The following is an 11,214-nucleotide window of genomic DNA, read 5'->3' on the forward strand; positions in this document are numbered from 1 at the left end:
ATGATGGACGAAAAATTGTATTATTGATGTTTATTAAAAAAACATGATAAATACACTTCAAAATTTGTGTTGTCATACCAAAACCCGGAAAAAATATTCAAAGGAGTGAATAAGTAATTATGTAAAATATAAGGGCAAAGAAGTGAAATATGAGATAAAATAGGGGAAGAAATACAATATACGTGGAGGAGACCGTTGGAGCAAATCATGCGCTCCCACAAATATAACGACCTCTTTCCTTAAAATCACCCGCCTCTTCCGACGAACACACAGACTCTCTCTCTCTCTGTGAATTTCTTTCTCTCCTTTTCTCCAAGAACCAGAAAAACAACTGAAAGTTCTGAATGTTAAAATTTTTATGTATTGGGCCACCGGCGCCGGAAAATGTCGTTCTCGGATTCGGAAACCTCCTCCCACGAGTACAAAACTTTCCGCCAAATCAGCCGCGATCGTAAGTTTTGATCCTCTCTTGATTCCATATCTTTGTATTAGTTATTTCGACTATGTTTTTACTCTCTGTTTATTCTTTATACGATGTTCTTCAGCGTTTTCATAGTGTGTTTCCTGAGATGAACAAGTGTAGTTACTATATCAGGGTTCATTACTATTTTATGTTTTGAGAAAGGCGACGATCAATCTGCTGAAGGTTTCGCTTTTCTTGTCTTGTCCTGTCCAGATAACAAGTTGATTTTTCTAGTCTTGAAGTAGAGATCTTCTTATCATGTATTTTCTTCGTATTTGGATTGATTGATTATTTTGGTGTAATTCTCTTGTAGGGTTATTGTACGAAATGCTCCAAGATTCCAAATCAGCAGATTCAAAATCATCGTGGAAGGTATATTTAATCTCACTGTACTTTACAGTTATAATGAAGCAAATTTGTGAAGGTTTTTTTGTTATACTTTAAATTTTGTCCGTGCAGTGAAGATAATTTTCTTTCTTTTCTTAAAAAAAAAGGAAGAATGGTTTAAATTTTGTTTCTAGTTTTAGTAGTTTTTCTTTAATTTCGCACATGCAACGAGATATTTGTATGTCAGGAATCTAAGTAATTGTAACTTTTTTGTTGTAATTTACTGGGGCTCTAAGTGAAAATGTCTTTTTCCAAATAATCGGAATAGTATAGTGATAGGATCTAATTTTAACACATTTAGGTTTAAAAACATGCAATTTTATTGGCGTATACATCCTTATTTCAAGCAGAAACCTAGATAGTCTGGCAAATCGAAGTTTAAAAGATAGTTTTACCACCTTATGAACTTATACCCTTTTTTTCCCCTTGAAATACTACACATTAAGTGATTTGGCTCCTTTTACCATATTTTGTTCAAGTTATGGAGAAGGAGATAGAATTTCAATAGTTGCACAGTAAAGGTTAATGTATAGAAAGCATTAGAAGCGGTGTTAGCAGACTCATGGAAGGACGGATAATGGGTCTTTGTTAATGGTTGTATATTAATTCATCACTGATCCCTATACCAACATCAGCTTTATATCATACTAAGTTAATGCCTGCGTGCAGTTTTTCTTAGAAGTGGTGTTAGCAGACTGATGGAAGGACGGATAACGGGTCTTTGTTAATGGTTGTATATTAATTCATCACTGATCCCTATACCAATATCAGCTTTATATCATACTAAGTTAATGCGTGCGTGCAGTTTTTCTTATCTAACAGGCCATAGAAATTGCTCTTGGAACGTACTTCATTAGTTTTGAAAGGTTGCATGGAGAAAGGTGAACCGCAACTATCTGGCTTTTAGCTGTGTGAAAATTCTCAAGCTTTCTCTTTTTGTCATTGTGTTGATCTTTGGGCTTCTATTGTGAGCATCTTCTGGAAATGAGAAAAGGGGAAGGGAGTTTTTCCTTGATATTAATATTTTAAAAGTCCACGCAATTTGAAGAAACAGGAGTTAATATCTACTACATTATTTAATTATGTGAAAAGATATGTCTAAATTGATGTACTCGCCTTCTTCTGGATCAATTTATCATTAATTTATGAATCATAGAGCACCTCAACATGCTTACGAAATTGGACTATTTCATAATCTTAATGCTCTTTTCCTGTCATTGATCTACCTCCTTTATCCTGACACTTCAGTTTTTGGAAAGTAGTCTTCTGAACTACCTAATTTTGTCAGGTACTTATCATGGACAAAGTTACTGTAAAAGTGATGTCCCACTCATGCAAAATGGCAGATATCACCGACCAAGGAATTTCATGTAAACATTTAAGATTATGTTATATAGTAGAAGATCTGTTGCTTTATTCATATTAACCTTGATAAAGCTCTATCACATAGCAATGGGATTTCTCTCCTATTAATAATTTAGAATTTAGAGATTTATCACGAGAAAGCTTTTGTTACCCATTCTTCTTAATTTCCAGTAGAATCACAAGCTCTTGATCTTTTATTTTGGAGGTCTTATTCTTTTTTCTTGTATGTGAATTTATTAGCTTAGTCTTCAGTTGCTAAAGTAATATAAACTTTTGTTACCCATTCTTCTTAATTTCCAGTAGAGTCACAAGCTCTTGATCTTTTAGTCCGGAGGTCTTTATTCTTTTTTCTTGTATGTGAATTATTAGCTTAGTCTTCAGTTGCTAAAGTAATCGTGCTGACATACTATCGCTCGATGTTGTGTGAAATGAAGTCATCCACAGTTTAATTATTCAACAACGTCAGTATAGATTTTTCAGTTGAGTTCTTAGCTTTATAACATTCGTAATATTTTTTTGTCCCCAATCCTTGCAGTGGTGGAAGACCTTTTTAGAAGAAGAGAGCCTTTGCCTTCAATGGATGCCGTATATTTCATTCAACCATCCAAAGAAAAGTATTGCCATTCTTCATTTTTCTTTTTCTAACTTTTAGGCTGTAATTTTTGGTGAACCAAAAGTAGGTTATACCAGTTCAAATTCAATCCTGACATTTTGAGAATTCCATATTATTGTTGAAGTTCTGCTCTTGGTTTAAAGAATAGAAGTTAATCTGAAACCCAATTGTCCAACATCATATGCTTATTTTTTATGCTTTAGGAATGCTTTAGTTGTTGTCCTTCTGGTATCTGGTTGATATCATTGTCTGTATGTGATCTCATCCTTTCTAGTTTTTTTTTATGCTCTATCTTCGTGTAATGATTCCGTCAATTCAAGTTTCATAAAAGAATATTTTGTAGCAGTTGTTGTCTTCTGATATCTGTTGCTATCTAATTGATGACTGATATTTTAGCCAGTTAAAAAAGATTAATTTCCTCGCACCATTGTCATTAGTGGAACAGCGTAATTGAAAGGAAGTTCCTCACCCCGTTCTTTTTTCTTATTTATTTCTTTCTGCAGTGCTTAAAATAGTCCTTTAATTACTAGATCAGTGTAATTGAAAAGAAGTCCTCATCCATCTTCTTTTCTTATTTATTTCATTTTGTAATGCTTAAAATAGTCTTTCTATTCAATTATCATCATGGAGCTCTTAATACTTGAAATGTCAGGGTAGGAATAGACTTTGCTGGAAGTAGTTTATTCCATAAGACGGATGTAATCGTATTCAGTTAGTTAAGATGTAATACTTGTTGGAGAATTTGCCTTTTCTTGGTCATTTCTTTAGCCTTATTGTATGCTTCCAGAAAACCTCCATTTAACTCATGTTGGGATTGTGTCCTACGGTAATATAGCTTGTTTCCAGGAAATCAACTATAGGCACTAATTCCTTTTTCCTTTTTCAGCATTGTCATGTTGTTGTCTGACATGTCAGGAAGAGAACCTTTGTATAAGAAGTATGTCAGAGATTTTATCACCAAACTTCATTCTCCCTGCTTAGTTTCTTGTCTGGAGTCTAAATGCTTGCTTTCTTGTATTGATAATCTGTTGCTGTAGAGCATATATATACTTCAGTTCGCATGTACCAAAAGACCTTCTAACTCGCATCAAGAATGATGCTAGTGTTGTACCACGTATTGGTGCATTAAGAGAGGTAAACGACCTCTACTTGTCTTTGGCAGTAAATTATACTTATCTTCGTTGAAATCTAAGGAGTATCTTTTCATTAATTTTCCCTTGGCAATTTGTAGATGAATTTGGAGTACTTCTCTATAGACAGTCAGGTAACTCATATCCATTTTGGTATTTTGGATTTTGATTATGTCCGTTTGGCTTTTGGAATAAAGAGGACGAACTATTTTAACTATCTGCATGGCAATTTTAATTTCAGGCCTTCATCACTGATCATGAAAGAGCACTTGAAGAACTTTTCGGTGATAATGCTGCAGATTCTCGCAAATTTGATGCCTGTTTAAATGTAATGGCCTCGAGAATTGCTACGGTTTTTGCTTCATTGAAGGTACCAAAAGAATCTTCTTTGTGTTTCACCCTGATTCTTCAACCCTACCCTCCCACAACTTCAAGAAAAGTAAGAGTGTTGATCCAGGTTGACTGTCTTCCATTGCCTTTTTAAATCTGTCTCATTGCAATATTAAAGTGCTTAAAGTTTTAATGCCAATAAACGCAGAAGGTAAGAGTATCCTGATTTATTAAATTTGTTGAGAGGCAATCAATTTGAATATTGCCCCTTGTAAGTGTAGATGGAAGGAAAAAGTTTAACCAAAATCCAAATTTACCTGGTGCAAAAATATGGCATTGACATGGAGTGCATGGAGCAGCACTGGAATATATTCCCTTTTGGACTGCAGATTCAAATACGGAAAATATGGAAAATCGAGTCTGTGCCATTTGTTGTCAATTTTATTTGCCTTCTTTCACAATTTTCAATGTCAGGAATTTCCCTATGTGCGGTATAAAGCTGCCAAAGGACTTGATAGTGCCTCAGATAACAACTCTCGTGCCTTGGTTCCGGCAAAGCTAGCTGCAGCAATTTGGAACCACATTACAACTTATAAATCTTCCATTCCCAACTTCCCACAAACAGAAACATGTGAATTCCTTATAGTAGACAGATCAGTTGATCAGGTCTCATACTCTTCAATCTAATTCATAAGTTTGATTTTTCATGTTTTATTCCTTTTGAACATTTGATGAATTTGCTGCTTTAGATTGCTCCCGTCATTCATGAATGGACGTATGACGCAATGTGTCATGATCTGCTTGAGCTCGAAGGGAATAAATATATACATGAGGTAAATGCTTTCATCCAAGAATTTCTTTTTGGGGTGTGAGTACTTTTCTGATGGCATATAGTGGATGCAAGGTTCCTAGCAAAACAGGTGGTGACCCTGAAAAAAAGGAAGTCCTTCTGGAAGATCATGATCCTGTCTGGCTTGAGCTCCGGCATGCTCACATAGCAGAGGTATTTCTAACACATCCACATTTTCCTTGAAGTTCCTTGAAGTTGTATGTGAATGGCCTTTGGCAATTACTTATATGTGCCATCTTTTAAATATTCTCCATTTAAAATTTTAGGCTAGTGAACGGTTGCACGAGAAGATGACAAATTTTACTTCCAAGAATAAAGCAGCACAATTACAACAGAGGTGGGTGGTTATAAATGCATCTACCTCAATCTGATTATGTCCTGTCACGTAGTCAGGTGATCTGGCCAGAAGCAGTATTTTTATGTTATTGAGTGGAGGACATTTTCTAATCAGTAAATGTAGCCTACAGAATCTGATTTTTCATTTTAATTCACCGGGTCTTTTATATTTGATTGAGCTAGTAAGATGGCCACACGTTTGAAACTGAAACATCTCTTTTAGAAGCAAATTTCGTTCCCAGATCACAATAAAATATATGGATAACCGACAAGTTCATCTTAGTTTAGGAGTATGGAAACTCATCTAAAACCCAGGTCTCTGTTTTGTTGGATGATTGATATGACTAGAGCTGAACTTTTACTTTTACAGGATCAGTTTGTTCTACATGTCTTTCAGATTAAAATATTATGAGAAATTGTGACTGGGTGCCTACCTTGTTATTTGCTCATACAGAAGTTTTTTATACTACTGTTGTTTCATCTGTCTAACTCTAACAATTCAAGTTATGTTTTTATGCAGAGATGCTAATGAGTTATCCACAAGAGACCTGCAGAAAATGGTTCAAGCTTTGCCACAATATAATGAACAGATGGAGAAACTCTCTATCCATGTTCAGGTTGTTTACCTCACAATATCTGTGAAGCCTCTCATCATTTCTTAAATGTATATCATATCAACTGAAAAACAACTCGAGGCCTAACCAGCCAATTTGGATTTGGGTTTCTGTCATGTTATTGTATAATAGTTGGCAGAGTTCTAATTTTTCTTTTGACTAGTCAAATGTGCAACTAACATGGACCAATCAAATGAAATTTTTTGAGAATGATTGTGAAGACGAAGAGAAGTATTTTTGTTGAGAAACCTAGCAAAATGCTGATCTTATACCTTTTTTAATCAGATTGCTGGGAAACTTAATAAAATTATCAGAGATGTGGGTCTTCGACAACTTGGACAACTGGAGCAGGACCTTGTATTTGGTGATGCAGGAACAAAGGAAGTCATCCATTTTCTGAGATCCAATCAAGTAATATTTTAATTTCAATCTAGGAATACCAGTAGACATCTATTTTAGTTTCTGTTAAGTCATGCCAATACATTAATCATTTCTTTACCCTGCAGAATGCGCCGTGCGAGAATAAATTGCGGCTTTTGATGATTTATGGTTGTGTCTATCCAGAAAAGTTTGAGGGTGACAAAGCAGTAAAACTTATGCAGGTTATTGATCTCCATCTTGGCCCATTCATACCCCTATCTACATATATGGGTGTGTGCGCGAGGGTCTTTTTGCCTGTTTTTTGTGCAAATGCATGTTCATGCATAGGTTATGTGCTCATATGGCATATGGAGACGCACTTTTGTAAGCATACTTTCATGTTTCATGATATTTGTTTAATAACTGATATAGCCACTTTTAATGTGTAATAAGCATCATTTGTGTATAATAGCGGATATTTGTGATTTATCACTATAAAAAATTCCGACCTGTTGTTTTTCCATTCTAACAATCAAGTTTTATTTCAAATATTTAAACACTTTCCAAACTTAAACATGAAATCCAATTGCTGACCAAGGGAGTTCTGTTGGTAAACATGTTATTACCTTGGATGGATTAAATATGACTTTTGTTGAATGTTTACTTACAAATATCAGGAAAAAAGAAAATGTCAAACTCTTCTTTTTCTTGATTTTATTAAGTAAAAGTATTTTCTTGGGAGATACAAAAAAGTTGCAAAATGTTTGGTTTTGTTTGCGGAGATAGAGAGAAAAACAAAGATAAATAAAAATAAGTTAGAGATAGTGTGTATGTTTGGATTTGTTTTTAGAGATAATATAAAATAAGTTTGGTATATTTGATGTTGGGTAGTGAAGAGACATAAAGTACTGTTTATTGTCAAATCATGTCTTTTTTATATATATTTATATATATATGTATAAAAATATATATAATTTATTTGTAAACGAAGAGGGAGAAATTTTAGCTTTGTCCCCGACTCACTGTTACAAAATACTTAGAAACGAGACAAAAATTGACAAAATATTGAATACCAAATATTGCTTCGGTTTTGGGCCATCTCGGAGATGGCCCAAAAACGAAGCCAAAGATTTTTCAAGCTACTAGAGATTTTTTTCAGCCAGTTCTTGTCTTTTCCAACTATGTACATTCAAAATTGAGTTTGAATGTTAAGTTTAGAAGTTCTTTGGCATTTTCTGAACCTATTTTTGCTTCTTCAGTTGGCAAAATTATCACGTGCAGACATGAAAACAGTGAAAAATATGAAATTGCTTGAGGCATCATCAGACTCTAGAAAGAGTTCAAATGGGGGATTCTCACTCAAGTTTGATTCAGCGAAGGTAAATCTTTCTATTAGACCAAGAGCTTGTAACTATTGACAGAACCGAAGCATGGGTCTATATCTGAGACCTGAAAGTTGCCTACTATTTTGCTTCTTAGACGAAGCATGCAGAAAGACAGGATCGAACTGGAGAGGAAGAGACGTGGGCACTATTTCGGTTTTATCCCAAGATTGAGGTTCGGTTTTAGATTAAATTGCATATGTTGCTTGAGCATAAAATTCTTTCAATCTATTTATGACGCTAGATGGGTCTGAAAAATTTGGATATTCACAGTAAAGAAGAACTTGCCTGTTGCACCATCTGTTCTTCGTTTGGCTGTTCAGACATGATCCTTTTATCTTGGAACAATAAATAACATAAACTTATGTCTGAAACTACTGGACATATGGACTTTGATCCTGGAGAATGAGGTTTTGATTGATATCAATCCTCAATCCTCACTCCTCACTCCTTTGGTTCATAGGCAAATTAAAATGGTGGTGTTTAGTTCAGAACTGCCTGGAGAATCACCACCCATAACATGAGCAAACGCAGGATATACCTTGTGATAAGCAAAAAAGTGCTTGTTGCAGCGGCTGCGGATGCATAAATTGAGGCATTATAACATGAGAAAATGCTGTTGATTATATTTCACCCAACCGATGGCTCTATTCGTTGTACTTGGAGCTGCGTAATTAACAAGTACTTATTTATGTAACTTTTAGGAGAACTTACAGGCATATAATTCTGTGATCTTGTGAATAACTATTGAAAGTCTATGCTTCTGAACTTCACTGTTTTTCCGCATTATCACGACTTGTGCATATAGTGAACCATTTATCTACAAAAGTGAGAAGAGGCAATATTCATCCATCTAAGGTGAGAAACATACTCATTTTTAATACAATACTTAAACTGGCACCATCTGTGAAGCCTGTTTGGGAGTGAAAGAGGCATCCGTCAACTTTTATTTGACTATGTTTTGCATATATTGACCTGGTTTCTCTCTCAGGAGTTAATTGAGAAGTTGAATAAAAGAGAATTGCCCAAAGATGAGTACCAATGCATGAACACTAGTCCAACTCCTTCCAATCGTGCCACTACCCACGGGAGTTCTGGAGCGCCACAGCCTCCATCAGGTAAAACAGGTCAGCCACATTCTATGAGATCAAGACGAACTGCAACATGGGCACGAACGCGCAACTCTGATGATGGAACTTCAAGGTAACCCATGTGGTACTCTTTCTCTTGATTCAAGCTTGTGATCCAGGTAATATACTCCTATTTTTGGTTAATTCATCATGTGGAGTAAATCGGTCTACGAAAAATACACAGCATAACCTCCAAATGCTCAACTTGCATTTACATTTTTCTTCTACTTTCACTGTATGAGAGATCTTGATTGCAATTTGATCTTTCCATTATTACGAGAAACACAACTCATTTCTATTCTCTCTGCCTCCATGGTTTTCCAGTGACTCAGTCTTGAAATGCATATCTACTGACTTTAGGAAGATGGGACAGCGCATTTTTATATTCATAATAGGTGGGGCAACCAGATCTGAGGTATAAATTCTTGATTGTTCTCCTTCACAGCATTAAGCTTCCGTGGTCAATTTAATCTATAACCAAGTTATTGGTCTGCCCACAGCTTAGGGTTTGCCATAAACTTACAGCAAAGTTAAGAAGGGAAGTGGTCCTTGGCACAACTAGTATTGATGATCCACCTCAATATATTACGGTAACTATATTCTCGTGCTTCATTTAACTTTTGTCCCTCTTTCTCCAAAGATTGTCCAACATTTTTCTTTACATTCCCTTTTCTGCTTAAAATAGTGCAAATTGCTGGAGCTGTACTATAACCCAATCCATATATCAATTATGTATAACCACGTTTAAGTTTGGAATATGAGACTGTAATTATCGTTGTTGTACCTGACACAGATATATGAAATGATCAAGTTTTAGAGTTGATCTACCTTTTCTACCTTCCATGAGTCTTTCTATACTTGAAAACTGCCATCTTTTTTGACTTGTTTGCTACACTGAAATAAAAAATCAACAGAGCATAATTTTCTGCTTCTTTTCTCGTTTTTGTCAGAAACTGAAGCTCTTGTCAGAAAAGGAGCTCTCAATGGAAGACATTAATGTTTGAACAGTCCAAGTTTTGTACAGATACAGTTTGGCCAAACAGCGTAGGTTTTTCCTATTTTTCGATGGCTTTACTTCTTTCTGTGTGATTTATCAAGACTAAATCTCTACCTAATGTCCAGCATGCAATTGGTGCATGAAGGAGCCAAACGTTGGAACAACCCTGAATCGTCCTGCTCAATTATACTACATGCAGATGGGAGTAAACTCGGATGACGCCTTAAAATATGAAGCTTTGATTATCTCCATTAATTTTGTTTGTACTCAGCCTTGATCATTTATCTTTTATTAGTAGTGATTTTTGAAGCTTTAGTGTTTGAAGTATATTGTCTGTTACTTTAGAAAGTACATTGCAAGCAATGAGAAAAGTATAGTTGCTGCTTCCAGTTGGGCACATCATTTTTACTTGGGGTTTTATTGCAGTTTATCTTATGTGAAAACATTAATATGCACAAACTTCTCCAAACAAACAAAAAAAGGAAAAAGAAAAAACAGTGTGATTTTTGAACTTTTGAAAAAGAAGCTCGCTACTTCCTAGTTTATGGGTTGTCTTTTTTCTTTTTTTTTTTTTTCTGAAGGTTCAAGGATTGCGTTTCCCTTTCATTTCTTTAATGGTTTTATAACATATTTTATATTTAAATGATAATTCATTGTATTTAACTCATTTTGCGGATGATTGAAAAAAAGAAAGGGATTGTCTTTATGATTTCATGGAAAAGGTTAGGGAACAATAACAATTGTATAACCTCCATATACATTGCATCAACGCAAACACATCTGTTTTGTCAATATTTTTCCTTGAATTAGGTAAACTTGGATATGCATATAATATTTTATCCTTACCCATAAAATTTATATATATATACTCAATTTTCGTTAGTAACATAATTCATATTTACTTTTAGGCTAAATATGGAAGCCTCGTGCCCGTTTTGATTCCTTAATTATGAGAACTCTTTTTTGGTCCAAAAATGTCAAATAAAAGTTGCAAAGTTAATCCCATTAACAACTTTAATCAATTTTTAATGAAAAGTCGTAAAATGTCGTTAGTTTGTCAATTAGCTCCCCTTTTTTTGGTCTTGTTGCACGTGGAATGATGTATTTGAGGAAAATCTACCATAAAAATGAGCTCTCTCCAATACATTATCCCACATGTAACAAGGCCAAAAAAGGGGTTAACTGAAAAACTAACCGCACTTCGCAACTTTCATTATAAAGTTGCTACAGGTCGGTTGGTCCATACGCCTGGCCCAG

The 11,214-nt window shown here is 34.9% G+C and overlaps 1 protein-coding gene across 3 annotated transcripts; it reads left to right on the plus strand.

Moving 5' to 3' along the window:
• On the plus strand, window positions 275-10,365 carry LOC105171314 (protein transport Sec1a). Of its 3 annotated transcripts, XM_011092387.2 has the most exons (22): window positions 275-451; window positions 777-835; window positions 2,139-2,220; window positions 2,751-2,829; window positions 3,715-3,765; window positions 3,866-3,962; window positions 4,060-4,092; window positions 4,200-4,328; window positions 4,763-4,954; window positions 5,038-5,121; window positions 5,193-5,291; window positions 5,405-5,475; window positions 5,995-6,091; window positions 6,374-6,499; window positions 6,595-6,690; window positions 7,708-7,827; window positions 7,928-8,005; window positions 8,822-9,033; window positions 9,285-9,375; window positions 9,461-9,550; window positions 9,911-10,004; window positions 10,083-10,365. In XM_011092387.2, the coding sequence occupies exons 1-21, from the start codon at window positions 385-387 to the stop codon at window positions 9,962-9,964; spliced, it is 2,007 nt and encodes a 668-aa protein (XP_011090689.1). In that variant the 5' UTR covers window positions 275-384; the 3' UTR covers window positions 9,965-10,004; window positions 10,083-10,365. The 3 variants fall into 3 exon arrangements, with proteins under 3 accessions (XP_011090689.1, XP_020550169.1, XP_020550170.1); XM_020694510.1 differs by lacking the exons at window positions 275-451; window positions 777-835; window positions 2,139-2,220 and adding an exon at window positions 2,284-2,420; XM_020694511.1 differs by lacking the exons at window positions 275-451; window positions 777-835; window positions 2,139-2,220 and adding an exon at window positions 2,488-2,676.

This window comes from Sesamum indicum, linkage group LG1 (genome assembly GCF_000512975.1).
Source record: "Sesamum indicum cultivar Zhongzhi No. 13 linkage group LG1, S_indicum_v1.0, whole genome shotgun sequence".
Lineage (NCBI taxonomy): Eukaryota > Viridiplantae > Streptophyta > Magnoliopsida > Lamiales > Pedaliaceae > Sesamum > Sesamum indicum.